This window comes from Dendroctonus ponderosae, unplaced genomic scaffold (genome assembly GCF_020466585.1).
Source record: "Dendroctonus ponderosae isolate FM_Combo_2020 unplaced genomic scaffold, Dpon_F_20191213v2 Dpon_F_20191213_1, whole genome shotgun sequence".
In the NCBI taxonomy this organism is placed as follows: domain Eukaryota; kingdom Metazoa; phylum Arthropoda; class Insecta; order Coleoptera; family Curculionidae; genus Dendroctonus; species Dendroctonus ponderosae.
The window spans coordinates 62,068,823-62,090,683 of record NW_026017110.1 but is presented as its reverse complement, the minus strand read 5'-3'; the positions used below and the strand labels follow the sequence as shown (position 1 = coordinate 62,090,683).

At 35.1% G+C, this 21,861-nt stretch overlaps 5 protein-coding genes across 8 annotated transcripts; all 5 read left to right on the top strand.

Moving 5' to 3' along the window:
* Positions 1-338: 338 nt before the first annotated feature.
* Positions 339-4,353, top strand: LOC125505381 (SRSF protein kinase 3-like). Its single transcript, XM_048669111.1, has 10 exons — positions 339-347; positions 407-693; positions 816-860; positions 967-1,218; positions 2,314-2,532; positions 2,823-3,105; positions 3,164-3,326; positions 3,387-3,613; positions 3,663-3,930; positions 3,985-4,353. The coding sequence occupies exons 1-10, from the start codon at positions 339-341 to the stop codon at positions 4,182-4,184; spliced, it is 1,953 nt and encodes a 650-aa protein (XP_048525068.1). The 3' UTR covers positions 4,185-4,353.
* Positions 4,354-6,802: 2,449 nt separating this feature from the next.
* Positions 6,803-8,695, top strand: LOC109540914. Of its 2 annotated transcripts, none has more exons than XM_019909455.2 (4): positions 6,803-6,959; positions 7,355-7,785; positions 7,926-7,982; positions 8,050-8,695. In XM_019909455.2, exons 1-4 carry the CDS (start codon positions 6,902-6,904, stop codon positions 8,182-8,184), a joined length of 681 nt encoding a protein of 226 aa, XP_019765014.2. In that variant the 5' UTR covers positions 6,803-6,901; the 3' UTR covers positions 8,185-8,695. The 2 variants fall into 2 exon arrangements, with proteins under 2 accessions (XP_019765014.2, XP_019765013.2); XM_019909454.2 differs by having other exon boundaries at positions 6,804-6,959; positions 7,355-7,815.
* A 950-nt stretch (positions 8,696-9,645) lies between these two features.
* Positions 9,646-12,013, top strand: LOC109541194. Its single transcript, XM_019909980.2, has 3 exons — positions 9,646-9,803; positions 10,186-11,138; positions 11,332-12,013. The coding sequence occupies exons 1-3, from the start codon at positions 9,737-9,739 to the stop codon at positions 11,341-11,343; spliced, it is 1,032 nt and encodes a 343-aa protein (XP_019765539.2). The 5' UTR covers positions 9,646-9,736; the 3' UTR covers positions 11,344-12,013.
* Positions 12,014-12,383: 370 nt separating this feature from the next.
* On the top strand, positions 12,384-16,674 carry LOC109541183 (trichohyalin). 2 transcript variants are annotated; one of them, XM_048670332.1, is made up of 5 exons: positions 12,384-12,474; positions 12,692-13,125; positions 13,351-13,617; positions 13,771-15,832; positions 15,993-16,674. In XM_048670332.1, exons 1-4 carry the CDS (start codon positions 12,471-12,473, stop codon positions 15,796-15,798), a joined length of 2,733 nt encoding a protein of 910 aa, XP_048526289.1. In that variant the 5' UTR covers positions 12,384-12,470; the 3' UTR covers positions 15,799-15,832; positions 15,993-16,674. The 2 variants fall into 2 exon arrangements, with proteins under 2 accessions (XP_048526289.1, XP_019765529.2); XM_019909970.2 differs by having other exon boundaries at positions 13,351-15,832.
* A 2,036-nt stretch (positions 16,675-18,710) lies between these two features.
* LOC109541182 lies at positions 18,711-21,514 on the top strand. 2 transcript variants are annotated; one of them, XM_019909969.2, is made up of 3 exons: positions 18,712-19,219; positions 19,313-20,612; positions 20,675-21,514. In XM_019909969.2, exons 1-2 carry the CDS (start codon positions 18,994-18,996, stop codon positions 20,605-20,607), a joined length of 1,521 nt encoding a protein of 506 aa, XP_019765528.1. In that variant the 5' UTR covers positions 18,712-18,993; the 3' UTR covers positions 20,608-20,612; positions 20,675-21,514. The 2 variants fall into 2 exon arrangements, with proteins under 2 accessions (XP_019765527.1, XP_019765528.1); XM_019909968.2 differs by having other exon boundaries at positions 18,711-19,219; positions 19,313-21,514.
* The last annotated feature ends 347 nt before the right edge of the window (positions 21,515-21,861 follow it).

Here is a 21,861-nt window from a genome sequence, read left to right as displayed (position 1 = left end):
TGAATTAATAATTGCGCTTCCAGCTTAGTGAGGTTTGCTTGAAGCATTGCAAAGAATCACCAGACTTTGAAAGGAAACATTTTATTTGGAAAACATTTGCTGGTTCCAGAAAAAAATACTGATTAATTGACTCCAGAGTTGTATGTGAAAATCGACCATATAAGAGGAAAATCAGGTAAAACTGGATTTATCTGATAAAATCCCAAGGATCCAGAATATCGACCCTTAGTGTGACGCATGAGCAATAAGATAATTTGCCCTACACGGGTTATTCTAGGGCGAGAAAAATTAATGTCGCGCACTCTAACATATCAGGCAATCTCCGTTTTGTATTCATTATGACTGATGTACCGCACCATACGTTTCATTCGCTAGAAAAAAATGTTCTAGAAACACCAAGTGCTAGTCCATCCTACGATTTTTTATTGAAAAAGCTTCCACCATTCTGGCTCGAGAGAGATTGGCGGGTCTCCAATCTACTGTTAATGAAAGTGGCGGCCGACTTACAAAAACAAACAGTGGTGGGACCCATAAAACTCTCAGGACTTCTGGAATTTATTCTTCCTTTGATATTCTCTACTCCTTATCGTCAAAGACAACACTCTCGCAGAAACAATCATTTTCGTTCAATAGCTACCGGAGAAAATCTAGCTCCCAAGAAAATATATCCTACGAAACAGTCTCTCCTCTCAGGTAAGTTTTTCTTAATATAAAGTCAAGCTTGTGAACCCACCCTAAAGCTAGTTTTTCCTCACAAGGACTTTCTCGACAGAATATTCGATACCAACTAATATCAATTTTTGTTCATTCACTAGAACTTATCAGTTTTGCAATTTTGTTACTGGAGCCAACAGTCAAAGGTATATGTTTCTGGAATTTGAATCAGTTTTACACGGCATCTGTCGTTTATGCTTATACTCAATAAATTAATTAGTGTTCTATTGATCTATGTTTTACCCAAAATAGAGCTTTGGAGGCCAGCAATAAACCTCGATACCATACAAGAAGAAAAAGTGAAAATGATGACAAATGGCCTTATGACGAATTTCGATTCGATTCGCCTCCATCGGCTACACTGCCCAGTGCCGTTTGTTCCCCAAATGAAATTCCAATTATTCGAAAAAAACCGCTGAGCGTAAATATTGATATTCAGTCCATCTCATTGTCACCTCCCGGATCAAGAACTGACGCTCTGTATCTAAGAGGCTGTCCATCTCTGTGAGTATTATATATTACGTTTTTGAATGAAATCAATCGATTATATTTAAAAAACACGCTCACACGCGTTTTAATTTCACGTCAATTAAACTAGAGTTAATTTCTTGGAGATATTAGCTCTTGAAAACGCACTTCCAGCTTCAAAACAACGGAAATCTTTCAAACTTGTTGAATTAATTAGTGTTCTATTGATAGCATACGAATAGACAAAAGTGAAATTGCTGAAAGAGCATTACCGTCATCAGTCAAAATACCTTAATGAAAATACTTGAAATTTAAAGCATTTGTGAGAACGGTTAGAGGCAGATTACGTTCTGGTCAGGTGGGATTGGCGGTCTCTAAATAAATATGTAAAGCAATTTTAGAAATACTAAAGTTATCAATTTTCTGAATAGTGCCAAGGCAAGTTATTTTTATCCTTAGTTTATTTCGCGATGCCTCACGTGTCGTGTTCTGAACAAGCGAACTGTGCAAAAATTGATACATAAATCAATAAGAAATTGGTTTGATTCGAAATCGACAGATTATTATGGCCAAATCATGGAGTGCGTGCTCATTCAACAAATTTAAGGATAATTAATTACGCCGAACTAGTGCTAGTTTTATGAAAGGTGACTGGAAGCAATGGAAAATTATTTTCTGTGTCCTGCAAATAGAACGATGCCCCTTTATGCGGACATTTACAATTTAGCAAATGTGCTTTTTTCAGTATTGTACTATTTCTCTATCACCGTCATTCCACTTATATTATATGTCTTATATAAAAGACACAAATCTAAATCGGTCTCCAAAAATATCATAACAGCACCCGTAATAGTAGTAGAGGAAGTTGTACAGCCCCCAATAGTTGAAGTGAGATTGTTCTGGTTTCCCAGAAAAACGATTTCATGCCCCAATACAAAATAGTAAGTTTTGTTTATCTCAAATGCATCTTTTAAGATTTGCCTAAACACTTGAAATCCAAAAATGAATTGACTGCAATATTTATTCGTCAAATATTACCTGGAACAATTTGTGCCTTAAACAGCTCTTGATAACAAAAAACAATCTATTTATCGCAGGTTTTACGTAATCGTTAATCAACTTTTTTTTCAGTTCGTCCAGCAAGGACGTAAGTTTATTAGATTTAGATGACATTAAGAAATTAAGATACATTGAAAACAGAGAAAGCCAAGAAGATGAAGCTGAGTATGAGGCCGGTGGTTATATGCCCATCAATACAGGCGATGTCTTAAAAAACCAGTATAAAGTATGCAGGAAACTTGGTTGGGGACATTTCTCTACTGTATGGTTATGTAAAAATTCATATAAAAAGTAAGTTTTTACTTAAAAAAAAAATAAACAATAAAGGGTTATTCAAATGTCCCGCACGTCCAGCTCCCAAAAGAAAGTTGGTGAGCTACAGATGCACTTGAGCAAGTATCTCAATCAACTTGCGGTTTTCTAAAAAATCGTGCCAAATATTTTTTACTCTTTTTAACTCTATTGAAAAATGCGACATTCAAATCCAACAGTGTACCATCTAAAACTATATCAAGATCTTTTCTACAGTAAGAAAATATACAATTTTTGAAACAAAATATGCAACAGAATGATTCTTTTAGTGGTCCTAAATACGTGGCGTTAAAAATATGTAAATCTGCCCCAATGTTTACGGCGGTGGCAAATGATGAAATACGGCTTCTCCAGGAAACTCGAACAGTGAATCCTAACCATGTGGGCTATAAAAACATAGTCCAAATGGTAGATACGTTCAAGTTAATTAGCGAAAATGGGGTGCACAATGCAATTTCCTTAGAAATAATGGGACCAAGCTTACTACATCTTCTTATGCAAAGTGACTTTCGGGGAATACAAGTGGCTGCTGTTCGTAGAATAATTTTCCAGGTAACCGATTAGTTGCAGATATTAGAGCCTGTTTTATCAGCTAATAATCGAAATTTAGGTGCTACGAGGCTTAACGTACCTTCACGAAGAATGCCACATCATTCATACGGATATAAAGCCTGAAAATATTTTAATAAAAGTCGACGAAAACTACATAAAAAAATTGATTGGTCAAATGGAGCGCTTTTCGGAAATGGGAGTGGACTTGCCACGTTCTTATGGTAGAATTTTCAAGTTTCCGTTGTACTGCTTTTGTTAACTTAATTCGTATTATACTGTAGTCAGTTCAGAGTTTTGGACGAAACAGGAAAGCAGCCTCCACGACTCAGAAGAGGACATAATTCCCCGTTTCGGCGAACATAGAGCGTCTTCGTATCCAGGAAACATGTACTTCAGTGAAATGACGAATTACAGAGAACGTCATAGTCAAACAGATTTCAGCACCCCCATGTGGGTTAGTCCTAATATTGAAATAAAAATTGCCGACCTGGGCAATGCTTGCTGGGTGGTACGTGACAACGATTCCAAGCCTTAAAAGTCTAACAAGTCTCTTGCAGGATCATCATTTCTCACCAGAAATTCAGACCAGGCAATATCGAGCACTGGAAGTCATATTGGGAGCTGGTTATAGTTATCCAGCGGATTTATGGTCCATTGGATGTTTAGCATTTGAGTTGGCTACCGGAGAAATGCTGTTCAGTCCCAAAGGATCCAGTGAACATTCGGCAAATATTGATCATCTTTGCTTAATTTGGGAGACACTAGGAGGCATTCCAAAATATATTACTGAGACTGGTACCGAGTTTAAAAAGTACTTTGCGAATGGTGAGGTTTTTAAATGCAATAACACGGTTGGTCCAGAATGGATTGCTTTTTTAGGGCACTTAAAAGACGTACCAGCTGATAATCTGAGAATCTGGAAGATTGAGGACGTGTTAGTAGAAAAATATAAATGGAAACGGCTAGATGCCATTCCCTTTGCCAGTTTTCTGTCAAGTCTAGTAGAACCAGACCCTGCCCTTCGAGCTACCTCAAGCCAAGCGCTTAACAACGAATGGTTACTGTCAACGGACATTTAAAATATTATCTAATTGTAGTCGAGTTTTGGATACGTACTTTCAAACCTGCAATCATCATATAAACGTGGCCATTTTCCCTATAGCATAATTCGTATAATACATGTACTTGTAAAATTGAATCTTTTTACATGTCTGTGTTTGGAATACTTAATTAAACGTTTAACAAGAGTTTATTATTATTTATTTATGCCCCAGTCATAAATATTAACTGAATACTTTCCTCCAAAATTTTCCTCGACACAATTTTTTTTCAACATTGACGGAAAATCCATATTGCTATGTGGAACATTTGCAACCAACTGTAAAGGCCAAGTGCACTGACTAAATGTGCACATACGTCGAATGTCTCCAGATCGCCGCGAGACGCACCACGATAAAGTTGATTTATTACATTGTTAAGGAGCAAACAAAGCAATTTGGCCACGCAATGGATTCCGTGAAAGGGATAGAATATTATTCGTCGTTGACAAATGAAAAACAGTTTGTGAGCGAATAGGTAATGAGTACGAACGAATAATGAATGATTTTTTTTCAGGATGATGCATTCTACATGTGTTTTGTGCAAAAGCATTGAAGTTTTCCTTTTTTTTTAATCGACTCTCACCTTTGGAAAAATTTCGGCCAACAATCAAAATTTCACATGCGTGTTTTTTTGCGTGAATGTACATTTATAAAGCGTTTGCGTCAACAAAAAGGAAGAAATTGTCGGTTAAAGATCGTGAACGCTCAAAAACGATTAAAATGTGCCGAAAATGTCTATTATTTCGGTTCTGAAACTTCTACCATGTTTTTCAATGAGTTCGATGCATTCCTCGCGTCCGTGAGCTGAAATTGATGTAAACTTTAAGACTTTTGAGAAAATTTTAATTTTTGCAAAAAATCGATCCCCACCCTTGGAAAAATTTCGGCCAAAAATCAAAATTTCACATGCGTGTTTTTTGCGTGAATATACATTTATAAAGCGTTTGCGTCAATAAAAAGGAAGAAATTGTCGGTTAAAGATCGTGMACGCTCAAAAWACGMTTAAAATGTRCCGAACATGTCTATTATTTCGGATCTGAAACTTMTAGCATGTTTTTCAATGAGTTCGATGCATTYCTCGCGTCSGTGAGCTGAAAATGATGTAAAATTTACGAMATTTTGAGAAAATTTTCATTTTTGCAAAAAATCGACCTGCACTCTTGGAAAAGTTTTGGCCAAAAATCAAAATTTCACATGCGTGTTTTTTGAGCTCAATCGATTTCTTTCGACGGAAGAATGTCACAAATATCCATTTATAAAGTGTTTCGATCAAAAATGTGGATGAAATCGTCGGCTAAAGATCGTGAACGCTCAAAAACGATTAAAATGTGCCGAAAATGTCTATTATTTCGGATCTGAAACTTCTACCTTGTTTTTCAATGAGTTCGATGCATTTCTCGCGTCCGTGAGCTGAAAATGATGTAAAATTTACATTTTGAGAAAATTTTAATTTTTGCAAAAAATCGACCTCCACCCTTGGAAAAATTTCGGCCAAAAATCAAAATTTCACATGCGTGTTTTTTCAGCTTAATCGATTCCTTTCGACGTAAGAATGTCATAAATATCCATTTATAAAGTGTTTGGATCAAAAATGTGGATGAAATCGTCGGCTAAAGATCGTGAACGCTCAAAAACGATTAAAATGTGCCGAAAATGCCTATTATTTCGGATCTCAAACTTCTAGCATGTTTTTCAATAAGTTCGATGCATTCCTCGCGTCCGTGAGTTGAAATTGACGTAAACTTTAAGACATTTTGAGAAAACTTTAATATTTGCAAAAAATCGATCCCCACCCTTGGCAAAATTTCGGCCAAAAATCAAAATTTTTGATGCGGGTTTTGTGAGATGAGAAGCTCACAAACATGCATTTATAAAGTGTATGGGTCAATTATTATTGACCCATTATTATTATTATTCCTTATTAGAAAGAAATCGTCGGATAAAGATCGTGAAAATGTCTATTATTTCGGATCTGAAACTTCTACCACAGCTTAAATATCATAATATATAAGCTGTGMTTCTAYCATGTTTWTYAATGAGYTTGATGCATTCCTCGCGTCGGTGAGTTGAAAATGATGTAAAATTTAAGACGTTTTGACSAAATTTTYATTTTTCCAAMAAATCGACCMCCGCMYCTAGRAAAATTTCGACCAAAAATCAAAATTTGCAAAATTACACTACTTAATTAGTTGCATGAGAAATCAGTCGGCGAAGAAGACCAAAAAACTAAGTTTTGTCAGTCCTTGCATACATAAAGGAACAAAAGTCATAATTTATGGCTGACCCAGCAGCATCGAAACCATTCATAGATTCTTGTGAGACAAATAGGCTTTACAAAAAAAACCATGTTGCTACTTCATTCATTCCTTTAGATGAATAGAGATGCGCGGTAGTCGATGGGGGGCGAATATAAGGGATGTTGAAGCACTTGGTTTTTCGCCAAATGTCGCTTTACATCTGATCGATATCAGTGCGAAAGAAAAAATGTCAGCAAATTCCTTCTTTCCAACCTCTACCTACTTATTTTTAAAGGTATGAACTCGTTTGCAAATCGTGTACTGTGTGTTGAAAAAATCAGTTAAATGCAGGAATTCCAATTCTTGTTTAGAATATTTGAACTTTGATGTCAGTCAGTTGGTGTTTCTTGCAAGCGTATAGTCAAAACTAAGCCTGTGAAAATATAGTATTAAAACATCATGTATGATGAGCCATTTGGAAATTCTCCGTTTTGGACACCAAGAGTTCAAATTGTTGGTAAGCTATATGTATAGTATATAGGTATAAATTGAATCAATGGAAATAATTCTTCTAACCTTTATTATGTTGAAAAAATAATAAATATATTTGCTATAGAACAGAAATCTATCTGCCGAAAATCTTAATACAACCCTCTAATGTTGAATGACCGGATAAATGAATTGTGAAGCTGTCAATAAAGAAACCTTAGACAAAAAAAATATTTTCGTATATGCGCATTTTCCCATATTGGAATTACTGGTTTTCACTATAGATTTTGATACACTTAAGTTCAAATTTGAATTTCACAACACGTTAGGTAGACACTACGTCAAAGTAGAAAAGCTGAAGGTGTTTTTTCTCAAAAATTCCAAATGTGATTCAATATGTTGATTAATTTAATTTTTTTTCAGAAATATCACACTATGAAATTATAAAGAGAATAATATGGTTTTTCCTAGATGATTGGCTAGACTTGTCTGCCATCTACCTTGTATTTGTTTTATATTACTTCGAGGATGAAGCAGATGACGAGTTGACTCTTAGTCGCATTGACAGAGCTCGTTCGGCGATTGCGTTTCAAACAGTAGGGATTTTTATTGTAAAATATATAGGGGATGAGGATTTAAGAAGCTCCCGATATTGGATGCACCTCGTCATTTTTTGCCTGGCGTTGGCGATAACTGTTGAGCCTATCGTTAGATACTGGGAAGACAAAGAGCTAAATAGCAAGCTAACAAAAAAATTGATCAAGCTTTTCCCGTGGTTTTGGACCAGAGAATCACAGCCACAACTAATTGATAGCACCAGTGAATCAGAAGAGGAAACGCAAGAAAAGAAAATAGTAAGGGAAAGAAGATCGCCTTCAAGTGAGGTACAACAAACCTTTTTGAAGGTGTATTTTCAATACTTTGCAACGCATATTTTTTAAGAAAAAAATCTAATAGCTCCTTTAGTTAATTGATTTTGCTTCTTATCTGCTAGCCCCCTCTTCCACCGCGCACTCCTACTGGAAGAATGGGAACTCGAGCCGTGAGTACAGTAAGTTATTTTATAATTGCTAAAAGATAATTAATTTGCACTAATCTCACTCTATCTACTCACTCAGACCATGCGGGCTCAGTCTCAGGAATTTGCCACACCGACCATGGCTCAAGCTGGAAAAAAACCTGCAGTACGTACCCTACCACAGTTAGTAGCACAGAGAAATCAGCCAAGAAGAAGTCCGCGAAGCAAGAGATAATGCATATCTACTTAAATACTCGATATCTACCATATGAACTGCTGACATTGCATATGAAACATTTTTTACCTCATAAATTGCGGATTACTACAATTTATAAAACATCATATGCAGAAAAAGGGTTTCATTTTTTGTTTTATATCATTTTTAATTGTCGATGTGTGACCGTTAACCAAGCAACTAGCCGATATTTGACTGATTACCAACAAACTGACTGCATATATTTTTTTTAAATACTCTTACTATTCGATTTACTATCGTCTTTAAATTCTCTTGCAATTTTTACTATCGTGTATCTTGCTTAAGAAAAACCACATCTAGAGCATGAACGAAGTTATCGATATTTCACTAGTAAGGTTTAAACAAATGTTGCATCTTTACTTGATTTGGTTCTGTAATATCAGTGTTTTATTCTATAAGACAGGAAAAAAACGTTCCTGTTTCTTTTTCTGTTGTGTTTTAGATTATTTTCAACTAACCCATCAAAAACTAATATATTACTTAAATAAAACCAAGTTTTGTTTTATTCCTCCTTAATACACTTAATTTTATAAAAGTAATGATTTAGTATTCTATTACTAATGTTTTATTGTTTCATGTGGTCTAGAAGAAGGTCTACCTAATTGCTTCCGCAAGATGATATACAAATCTCAATATCGTTTAAACAATTAGGTATTCCAGACCACATGAAACAATAACAAATTACACTGGCACCCGACGAAGCTCGATTCAGAAGTTCAAAGTGAAATTTCTCGAACATACAGCGAGATACCGCCTTTCGGCAAAAACAGCTTTTTCTGTAAACATTAGAGAATAAATCGTGACAAAAATAAATTCAACAATAAAATGCACAATGCCTTCAGAATACTGCGCTCCCTAAGAGTTAGACTGGATTCTGGAAAACTCCCCAAATACGAAACTCTGTGCTGTTCAAGCTATTCGCATTAAACTGAAAAATAATTTAAACTTTGATTAGCTGTATATCAAACACGGTGGCCTAAATCGAAAAATTGTAGTTTCAAACTTGTCATATTTCAACATATTTTATTCAACATATTTTACATATATTCAACATATTTTAACAGTCGATATGTTACGGCTAAACTTCAAGTTCGGGTAATCTCAACCAGTTAATCTCGGGTTTAACACAAACGTAATGTTAATATAGAAATAAATTCATTTTCCACCATGAATACTTCTTGCGCGAATATCAGTTAACTAAGTAATATTTAAACATTAACCGATATTAATTGGATAACATAGAGCTAATCATAAATTATCAGATTTAAACTGAAATTAATAGAGGATTTGGGAAGGGAATAATGCCAAAGTTGTTGCATTATTATCACATGAACAATATATTTAAATGCGACTTCAAATATGTATTCCCTCCTGCATTGTGCTAGGTTTAAATATTTCTGATATGCCAAGCTATTCTGAAATTATTGCAAAAAGAGCACAGCATAAATGTATTTTTTTATAGAAAAGTGTGTTAGTAGATTCGAAAAGCTGCGTAGTTCTGTCTCCAACCTCAAACTATTTGATTTCCAAAATGGATCAAGTTCAAATTGAACCCCTAAATGACGATTTCTCGCCCTTATTTCCGTTAGCTTATTATGGTAAGTGAAGTTTATATCACCCTAGGAAATATATGGAACTGAAGCAAAACCAAATCACACAGTACTTGACTAATCCTCTTAATCTAACTTTGCTCGTCACTTAATCGTCAATTAAACCAATATTAAATATATAAAATATTACAATATTGGGTAGTTTTCGGGACGGGATCTTGGTCTGCGCCGTTAGAAATGTGCTCACCTTATAGATAATATTTTTATTAACAACTTTCCTTAGTGGCGTTTTTAGCGAAAATGCGCTTATTAACACTTTTCACAATCAAAATATTAGATATCAGTAGATCACATTTTTAAAGGAGCAGACCAAAACCTGATGTTCCTGAAAGTTGCCAAAATAGATATTATCGTTGCCTTCTTTTTTCAGCTGATGTGCTGGATTGTCATTCTCAAATGGTCGTCATGACTTTATGGATTGGATGTTTACTTTTGAATGAAAATTGGCCATTTTATTCGTTACGCCTTGTCCCGGCTTGTTTAATAACATCAATTGCTTATGTGATAAGTTTTTTGATAAAAAAATTAGACTTGCGCCAATACCAAAATATGCGAATCTCAAGCGGAGTTCTTATCGTTGGAATTTCACTTTTGTTAACTTGGGAGCCCATAGCGGAATTGGTCACAGATTTATGTTTTTATATCCTGGACGATGAACCGGCAAGCAATGCAGAAAATGAAAGTTTATCACAACAAGAAGAAATATTAGAAGAACAGCAACTACCAAGAGCGGAAGGGCGTTCAAATGCAGAAGAAGCAACTGCATACTTTGAAGAAACAATACAACTTCAACAAACGCAACAAGGGCACCAGGCAGAGATCTTTGCTTCAACATTTGCAGCACAATCAACTGCAGTGTCGGAAGAAACAATACAATTTTCTGAAAGCCCACAAGTGCAAAGAGAATGGGTCCACACTTCGACATTTGCAAAGCAAGGGGATTCAACAATAATTAAAAAAACATTAACAGTGGATCAATCAATGGCATCTACTGGAAGCAAAATTCGCTCCCGAAAGCATAGGAGTGGCACAAACTCAAAAACAGTACAATGCGATTCACCTACTATTCACCTACCATCGTCATCCATGAAACAAGACATGTCGATCTCGAACGTTTCATCTCTGAACCTAGATACGTTGTATGCAGAAAGAGGAGCTTCACATGGTGAACTAAACACGTCTTTACTAAAACAACAGACGTCAAGTATGCAGAAGCAACAAAAATCGCCCGTAGTAGAAGAAATAATACGTGAAGTTCAAAATTTGGAGGCCGAAAGCACAGAACAACCCACTTTGGAATCGCCTATCAAGCCACTGAAGAAGGTATTACTTTATAATTACCATTATAATTTAATACACAATGAAACCATATTTTTCAACACCATCTCCTTTTTTCACTTCACTTTAACAATTCGAGTCGCTGACACCTATCAAAGTGAATATCAATCACACTTTCGAGTGTATTTTCTCCAATAATTTACACCGACAAATTATTATTTATTGTTGTTTATTTCAGGTTCCAGAATAGATCAACACAAAAACCTCCAGAAAACAATTAATTTAATTAAATCACAATGACCATCCGTTCACCAAGTGGCTCATCGAAAAAGCGCCAAATATATTTTTTAAACTCAGAGGTATATAAAGACTTAGATATAATAATTTATTAAATTAATATCAATCTCAGAGCTGGACAGTTTTCCTTTTTGTGACGCATTCAAGTGGAAATGGTCGCAATCAAGTCTGAAAACCGACCAAAAAAGTTTTAATGTACTTATACGGTAGGCAGAATGCAAAAAGTGAACTTATTCGAATACTAGAGAATTAAATTTACTTTATCTTGTGTTTGTAGTTAAGTTATACTAACGTTACATGTGTTTTAATGGACAACAATACTTAGAATCGAGTTTCTACAGTATATGTATCTGTATTTTATAAACAAGTCGCTGCCTATTTTACATATTTTTGTATTTAACTATTTTAAGTTGATATAATAAATTTTATTTACTTTTGCAAAATATATATACTTATTGAGGGCTGGTTTGTCACAAGGCAATTAATGTTGCTTTTTGACAAAAGGTGTTAGTGGAACTCAGAATTTAATGAAAGTTGGTGTATTAATATTTCAAATAAAATTTATTCCTGGGTCATTTATTGTCAAGTCTTTAAGCAAGAAGCAACAACGCTACACATAAAAACTGATGATGATGGAAAAATACACCGAAACGTATTTTGATTAATAAATAGAGACAATAAATGACTGAAACCCAGGAATGAATTTTATTTGGAATTGAAACACAGTCAGGAAAGTATATACAATGTATTAATATTGATCATTTTTTCACCAACTACCACAATTAATTTTCAGTATAGCACACAGAACAATCATTTGATTGAAATCGGAAAGAGTTACCGATGTTCTTCCAATAATGTGTTAATCGTTGAGCTGATATCAAGTTTATTTTAGTTCGAGACAATTGGCAAAACAAAATATGTTTAAATAAATTCATAACATTTTGCATTAAGGGCTTCATGTTGAAAAAGCTTCCAACAAATTCCTTTCCTGAAATACCACGTTTGATTTACCAGTGTAGTAGTTATTTAGTCTGCCAACAGTGAACATTTTTCTTTAACAGGGAATCTTTACTTCATAAAATGGGTGAGTTTTATATTTATAAGCGCTGGGGAATATTAAAAATATTCTTTATTCGCTGCATTGATTGAACATTGAATAGTTGAAGTAGAACCAAACTTATATATCAAATGCATTTTTTTTAAGCAATGTATATGATCTTTTGTTTAACACAAACATATGCCGTTTCCATAATTCTAACAACAAAAATATTCTATAATAACGCAATTTTTTTCTGCTTCAGAGATTCTATTGATGATATTTCTACATGCGATATATGTGTTTTTGACCGAAGACGCCCAGGACCAGATTTGTTTAGGACTTTTACTTATCCTATTCATTCAATGCTTTATATTCGATCAAAGTCGCCCATTTTTTAAGGAGCATCTTCTACCGACGATTGCAGTTACCACTGTGGCAACGGTTGCGGCCTATATTGCAAAATGGCTCAATTGGCACTCGCTTCGGTACTCAAGTTATTTTATGATTGTTTCATTAGTGATATGGTTAACTTTCGAGATAGTTATCGCATCTTCAAATCAGATTTATTCAATGATTCGCAAAGTTAATCACCATCAGGAAGAAGTACAGCAACAAGCGCAAATTGAGATTGAAACTCAAGAAACAAGGAATCCAGTGGCAAATGAGGAGCCGGAGAGACCGGCTGAACAAACCTTGGTAAGACAAAGACATGTTTCTGAGGAACATGGTTAGGCAATCTAATTCACGGACGAGCTGAAACCTAAAATAATTATCTAGTTGCAAAACAGAACTGCTATTTGACTGTGTTCGCGCGATGTGTTGCCTAACTATGTGGACCCATACACGCTTTAGGCCAAAGTATTTACATATATTACATTACATATATTATTTAGTATTTACATATATTTTTCAAAACCGCAGGAGCTGGATGATGAACGACTGCAACCTGCGCCTGATATAGGAGAACAGCAACTAGGGCTTAAATCCTGTGAGACACAGAAGAAACTAACCATTCAGAAGCCATTAGACCAGCGTGAAGCGCCTTGCGACAATCAGGAGCAACTGAAAACTGAGACACCTGCGAATCAAGAAACACAACAATATGATGAGTACGATGTAGAAGAACCCAAGTCTCGCGAAGAAACTAAGCAGCAAAAACAAATTGATACCATCCAATGTGAGAAGCAAATTATAGAAGCACAGAGGCCCGACCAACAAGAACAACTGCAGCAAAAACAAATTGATAATACCCAATGTAAGAAGCAAAATACACATGAAGAGACCATCGACCAAGAAGACCTACAGCAAAAACAAATTGATATCATTCAATGTGAGAAGCAAATTATAGAAGCACAGAGGCCCGACCAACAAGAACAACTGCATCAAAAACAAATTTATAACATCCAATGTGAAATGCAAAATATAGAAGAAGAGACCCTCAACCAAGAAGAACTGCAGCAAAAACAAATTGATAATATCCAATGTGAGAAGCAAATTGTACAAGAAGAGACGCGCGACCAAGAACAATTGCAGCAAACACAAATTGATAACATCCAATGTGAAAATCAAAATATAGAAGAACAGAGGCCCGACCAAGAAGAACAACTGCAGCAAAAACAAATCGAATGTGAGAAGCGAAATATGGAAAAACAGAGGTCCGACCAAGAAGAACAACTGCATCAAAGTCCATGTAACATGCAGAAAGAGTGCGCAATCGTAACACCAAATATAAGACTTGAACATGAGAGGAAACTGCTTATAATAAAACGTAAGAAACAAGATAAGCAGCAAGAGAAATGGACAGTTGAATTACGCAAGAAACATGCGATGCGAAAACATCAAGAACCCCTGAACCAGCACAAATCGGAGGTTGAGAAGGAGGAACAACTGAAAATCGCGGCATCCCGTAGTCACCAAATTCAGCAACATGATAAGGAAACCGGAGAAACAGTCGAGTCGTGTGAAAAACAGAAGCAACAAAACCAACTTGATATCATCCGATGGGTGAACCAAGTTATAGAAGATCAGAGACCCGACCAAAAAGAACAACTGCAACAAATTATATGTGACTTGCAGAAAGATATAAATCTTGAGCATGAGGAGAAACGGCTTGAAATAAAACTTGAAAAACAAGAACAACAGCAGGAAGAACTGACAAATGAATCACAGGAGAAACAAAAGTCACCCCTGGACCAACATAAGTCGCCCTCTGACAAAGAGGAGCAACTGCAAACAGCTGCAATTGGTAGTCAACAAATTGAACAACCTGATGAGAAAACTGAAGAAAAAGTGGATATTCGTGGAAAACAGAAGCAGCAAACACAACTTGAAATGATCGATTGCGAGAAAGAAATTAGAGAAAAACTGACCCGGGAGCTGCAGTCAACAAAAGAAGAACTGCAGCTAACTGTAGTTAGCTTAGAGTGGATAACCAGAATGCGTAATAAATATTACGACAAATGCCATGAAATAAAACCTGAAAAGCAACAGGAGGTTAAATATAAACAACGAGAGCATAACTCGCCTAATGCTAACAAAAAGAAGCAACTAGAAATTGAAATCTCTGAAAAGCACGAGAGGCTGCAACTGCACGACCAACATGGCCGGGAACACCAAAACGCACAAACTTTGCCTAAAAAGCAACAATATGGGGTACCAGCTGTAGAAGAACATAAGAAACGAGACGAGAAACAGCTTTGTAAGGATCAACAGAAAAAATTACAATGTTGGAGAGGTCAGATACGTGTACAAAGTGAAATGGAAAATAAGCAAATATTGTATGGCAAGGCACATTCACAGAATATCCCCCCTAGGATGTGGGCACATTGTGAAAACCGAGAGCAACGTCAACATATGTTGCATAACCTGCTTCAGAGAGATGAAATTCGTCTGCAAATAGACGCGATTAATAAATATATGAATCAGATAGAAATGCTCACACGTCCAAAAGCAGTTTTTATGTCCTTTCAAAAACATGATCCTACGAATAAACCTGATGAACGAAACACAACCACGCATTCACACGATCAGCAAAAGAAGAAAACGCATTGCAAAGGCCGAGAACCACAAGACCGAATGAACGAGTTGCTATGTGAGGAACAAGAAATTAAAGCACTGGTTAAAGAGAGTCAACTGAATCAAAAGCGAGGACAAGAGTCATTGCCGATCGAAGCAAACAAACCAGCGGAGCAACAAAAAGAGCATCAAGAACACAGTCAAGTAGATCAAGTGGAACAAGATGATATAAAACACTCAAAAGGTGATAAAAAATCAGAAGCTCCCATGGAACAAGGAGAAATTCGTAATCCCAACCCGCAACATACAAAAAGAAAATCGAAAAAACGAAAAAATAAACGAAAACACCACTAAGGAAACTACCGCTTCGAGCCATCAGAAGAAGGCCGTGAGTACCAATTTCTTTAATTACATCTCACTTTTTTCCAACAATGACAAACGATGGTTAGGATTCTTATTTAAATGTTGTTCAAAATTTCAAGAGATCAAGAAGACACATTTAAAATTGAACATGATTCTTTCCAACAGTTTATTGATTTTGCTTTTAGGTAAAAACTGCACAGCAGCTTGACGCATCCAAGAAGTAAGAAAAACACACTGCAAACACAATATCACTTCGTCTATAACTGCAAAGAAAATATTTTACCATTTTCACTTATTTATACTGATCTTCTACATTTTGTCAGAAACCATCACATAATAAACGCTCAAGTTAATTTTACTGGTTGTTAGGAAAAACTTAAACAGATTCATATGGAAAGTATGATTTAACAAATTCTTATATATGAACAAATTTCATTGATGACAAAAACCAAATTCTGGTTATCTGGGAAGGTAGAATGACGAAAATGTTTTTGTTGTAAAGTTCTTTAGTTTCGACATGACAATTAGATGACTACTGCTCCGTAAAACTATTGTTCCACTGTGAGTGTTTAGATCACAAGTTTACTTCTATATATAACTTTGTTTTCTTTTAAATAGTGTGTCATATATTAAATGTATGTTTTATTATTATATTACGTAGCTGAGATGTGACATACAGTAATTAAATTACGCATGTCTTGGTTTTGGTTTACTGCACATATATCGTTTTTCATGTGAGAATATTTCACATTTTTATTATTCGGAAGGAATTACGAATGTACTAGTACTTGTGAAAAAGCTTTCTTGGATCAATTTTTTTACAAATACAATGTAATTAATAGTACTCAATAAATAGGCTTAAAAACACGTTGATATGTTTATATTATATCGAACGATAAAGTCTACCTTTTCAACCAATCCAATGTAATTGTAGAAGCGAAATCACACCCTTTGAAAGAACAGGATTCGCTAGTCGAATGGCAGCTTTAACAAAAGCGAATCCAGTCCAGCAGTTTTAATTCCAAAAATATCATTAACATAATGTATATTCATGTAACTTGTTACTAGCTGTATGATATACAGGGTGTTTTTTATCTTAAATATTTCAGAAACAAATAATCCTTCGAAAAAATGTTTCAAATAAGAAGTTAATATCTGGGAGGGGCAAGTTTATTAGTGTCGGAAAAACAACGCCTACTTCGATCTTGTAGGCTAGGCTTTGAATATAAAACTAACTAATAAGTTAGTTTTATATTCAAAGAGGCTAGGCAGGGGTTAACTTGAGAATTTCAAATGGTAACCACAACATTTTATTAGAGATTCGAATAGTACGTCAAAAACTGGGCGCTGTAATCCATCAATTATATTTTTTTTTCTTTAGATTCAGATTTAGACCTGAACTATTATTTTACTGAAACGCTTAAAATTTTAGTGTGACCAATAACATCTATTAATGTCGGAGGAATATTCCGTCCGAAAATTGTTTGATGATGCAAATCAAATATGTACATGTACGTACCTCCATATCAAGAAAACATCTATTTGTTTATTAAAAGTATATCGGCCGCCTTCTCCGTATACAAAAATAATTTCAATTTTTTCTTGCACAGTTAATGCGCTCATATCAAAAATTACAGAAGCTTATTTAAATCAAATTCAAATAGTGGTTCTAACTCAGAGCGAAATTAATAAATGTCAAAGTCAACAATTTGAAATTTCTACACTTTTATCAACTACATTGAGTTGCGAGAAATTTTACATGAATTTGACAGCTTCATATCCAAAATACATTTCGAAATGTCACGTATTGGCAATGCGAATTTTCAGACTATTAATGCTATACTTTTAATAAACAAATAGATGTTTTGTTGATTTGGAGGTACATATTTGATTTTCATCATCAAACAATTTTCGGACCGAATATTCCTCTGACATTAATAGATGCTATTGGTCAATCTAAAATATCTAAAGCAAAAAAATGATAATTGATGAATTGCAGCGCCACCTGTCAAAATAGAAGAACAGGTTTTGGATAGATTATTCTCAGTTTTTGACATACTATTCGAATCTCCAATAAAATGTTGTGGTTCCCATTTGAAATTATTAAGTTTTTGGCACCTACAAGGCGTTGTGTTTCTGACACGAATAAACTTCCCCTTCGCAGATATTAACTTCTTATTTGAAACGTTTTTTCCACGGATCACTCGTTTCCGAAATATTTAAGCGTTTCAAGATAAAAAAAAAACCCCCCTGGCTGGCTGGGCTTGGCAGCCCAGAATACATTAGCCACTTTGGGCCAGGGTGGCCATTCGTAGGGTAATTTGGGCAATTGTACGGTGTAGGTCCCGAACGCGTTACCGTAAGCCAATTGTACGGTATTTTGGTTTTTTTGTACGGCATTGTACGGTAAATATCATGGAAACTTGCTTTTCATCAGTGCGAAGGCTTTTTTCATGTCTGAGACCAATAGGGGACCTTTTCGTCCAGACATGTCCTCGGCCCAGATTGAAGATCTTTTTTTTGTTTTTCTGGACCTTTCCGGTTTAAAATCTCTGGCACGGTAAAATACGGTATTTTCAAATGGCTTGTACGGTAATACGCGTAATAAGATGCCCATGCTAGCAAGCATCTAGCATGGATAGAATGCGATGCTATGGCATACGGATGCCAGAGCTAACAAATTCTTAGAGAGGACTACAAGTTTTAAAGGATAACTCCCGAAAACTCGTAGTACAAAAAAGGGGGTTTTTTAGTTGGTAAGAATCCAACACTACCCAGGGTTCGGAACACTGGGAGTCTTCGCGAAGATTTTTATTCCTCCAGCCGCCGGGCAAGCCAAAAAAAAAGTAATACGCGTTTGAAAAGTTGGCCACCCTGCTTTGGGCAGTGTCATGGCGACAGATGTAAGCTGTAACCAATATTCATCATAAGTTCATAACGAGCACATTATTCTAACTGGAGTGTTTAATTGACACATAGAATAATATACTAGCAACTAATTTCTCCTTTTATGGATTATATATTTTAAACTAAATATTCCGATCAATTCTACTGAATTTTGAAAGCCGACTTTGAAAACAAAGCTGTGAAATTACGTTTTATTGAAAACTGTTAAACGAAGACGAAGACGAAGATATTGAAACCGTTGTTGAAATACGATTTTATCAAAATATATCCATTGGAATAATGTCTGCAATTGAACGTAAGAATGTTTGGAATTCACTCAGCAGGATAAATATGCTAAAAAAATTTAAAAGTTTACTTGATTTAAACTATTCCAAAGTGAGTATCATCAGAATCGCGTCTGAATGTGGAATAACAGCCAAGGAAATGAAAATAATTTGTCTAGTTTCGGCTGTACTTGGTTTGGTGCCATTAATTCTATCGGCTGATCCAGCTCAGAAAATTGATGGTAAGACTCAATTATCATATTTCAATTATCTCCAAGCAAACTTGAAAACGTTAATATAATCATATTAGTTATAATAAAATATCTCTATTTCAGACATCCACTTTACTCTTTCGAAAAATGATTTCTGGATTATTGCAGTACTGGTAGCAATTATCCTTACCATTACACTTGGGGTTGCCGCACATTTGTATAACACAAGAAATGCGAATAAGGAAACACGCAAGCTACACAATTTACTAATTAGTGTACTTGTGTGTGTTGCGTTCGCTGCGTTTATATATCTGCTAAGTTGTATGGTGCAAAACGAGTTACTTAAATACGTAATCATGTCGGCATTGACGTCTGTACTTTGTAGTGGGTTTATGATAGGTATGCTTGCTATCGTCTCAAGCATGCGACCTAATAATGAATTAACAAGACATCAGCTTGATCAATACGTCCTCCGATTGTTGGAGGAGCACCAACTTCACGAATGTGGTACCATAAGACAATCTGGCCAACCACCATCCAGAACTCCATTGCTATCCTCACCTCGCGTGTCAGGACGCGTTTCTACTACGATTTCCCTTCAAAACAATAATTCATTGACTGCTTCAAATGTTAACGTACATCTTACACCACCAACACCAGTGAGAGTTCATCGTTCTTTACCACAAATACCATCGTCTACTGCCGCTGCACTTTCATTGACACGTCCTCATCCTTTATTGATACAAGATGCATCTTCATCAAGACATGCCGAATCTCCCTTGCAACTTTCTGCATCTTCATCAAGTCCTGCACCGAAACTTACTGGATCTTTATCAAGAGGTGCTAATTCTTCCTTGCAACTTTCTCCATCGAGACGTGCTGAACCTGCACCAAGACTCACTGATTCTTTATCAAGGGGTGCTAAATCTTCCTTGCAACTGACTGAATCTTCATGGAGTCGTCCTAAACCTCCACCGAGACTTACTGAACCTTTATTAAGGGGTGCTAATTTTTCCTTGCAATTTCCTTCATCGATACATGCTGAACCTTCACCGGGACTTACTGATTTTTTATCAAGGGCTGCTGAATCTTCCTTGCAACATACTGCATCTTCATCGATACCTGCTGAATCTTCACCGAGATTTACTGAACCTTTATCGAGATATGTTAAACCTTCTAAAAATGTGTCGGAAAGTGCTATATCTTTACCAAGAAATGCTGAATCTTCATGGATACCTTCTGAATCTGCTCCAAGACGTGTTCTACCTCCACTGATAGGTTCTGAAACTGTATATATAACGAGTCATGCTGAAGAGGTATCTGAAGATCTTGCAGATCCCAGTCCCACAGAAATGTCTGAACATGATGAAAAAGGATCAACAGATGAACTACTTACATTGGACAAAACCCAGTTGTAAAATAGGTACAATAGCTGCTACTTCCTTTGTACCATCATAGTTACGTGTTATATTCCTACATATACAGAGTGAAGGATACGTCCTAAAGAACGGCCTATGAACTGTACGTCTCGATCATAGAATCCGAATTCACTTAGCAGCTCGACAGCCCAATTTGAAGTAAGTTAATGATCAAAAAATAATACAAAATAATACAACTTTAAACATGGGATTTTAGTGTTTCTTAAGAACCAAAGTGTAACTTTTGCTTCCACATAACAGTTTATCAAAGTGTTATATGTAAAGTGTGACTTTTGTTTTCTGCAAATATTTTACTTTTTATTTCCTTGTCTAAAATTGACAATCATATTAAAGGTGAATATGGTTTCCTTGTATAAATACGTACATTTTTTAAACCAGTGTCCAAAGAAAGTGTCTGACTGCCGAAATTATTACATTACGGTGACACAATTTAACACAGACAAAATTAAGTGGATCGAATTTATATTAATAATGAACTTATTTTCTTATTCGTATCTACTTAAAATGAATAACTTTAATATACTTTAATTAAATACGAAGAATTAATTGGTTCCACATTTTAATCGAGCATGTTTCCTGTATTTATTCACTGCAAGGACATTCGTTATTAATAAATGACAACGTATTTTTATATTATGGCGATCCATGCAAGGTTATAAATTTTCGGTTTCTGATTATTTTATATGCATTTTTATTTATATACATTAAGGGCAATTAAGCCACTGTGAATGTTTAGATAATAAGTTTAGTTGTATGTATTTTTGTGTGTTTTATTTTAAGTAATTAGAATTATTATCTAATTCACATTTTATTATATTCTCTATTATAGAGCTAATGTATGGAAACACATAGTTACTTCAGAATTATAGTTGTTTGTCTTGTCTGAGTTTTTGTTTCATTCTTCTTTAATTTTTACTAATATTGTTACAGTTTTTTAGCGATTTCTGCAGTTCACACGCAGGTTAACAACTTGAAACATTCTTGCGTCTATATAAATGTATTATCGTTTTAAACGAAACCATTGAAATCTAGCCAATAAAGACATGGAAAAAAAGATATTTTTATTAAATTTCCGTAGGAACCCATCAGCTTCTTTTTGGGTATTTTGCCTCAAAAATGTTTGTCTTCAAAAAAGACTGAATTTCCTCACGTCTTTTATTACAAATTGATAAATAGTGCTCCTATTTCGCAATAAGAACGAATTATTTATCAAAAAGTAATCAAGAACTATCA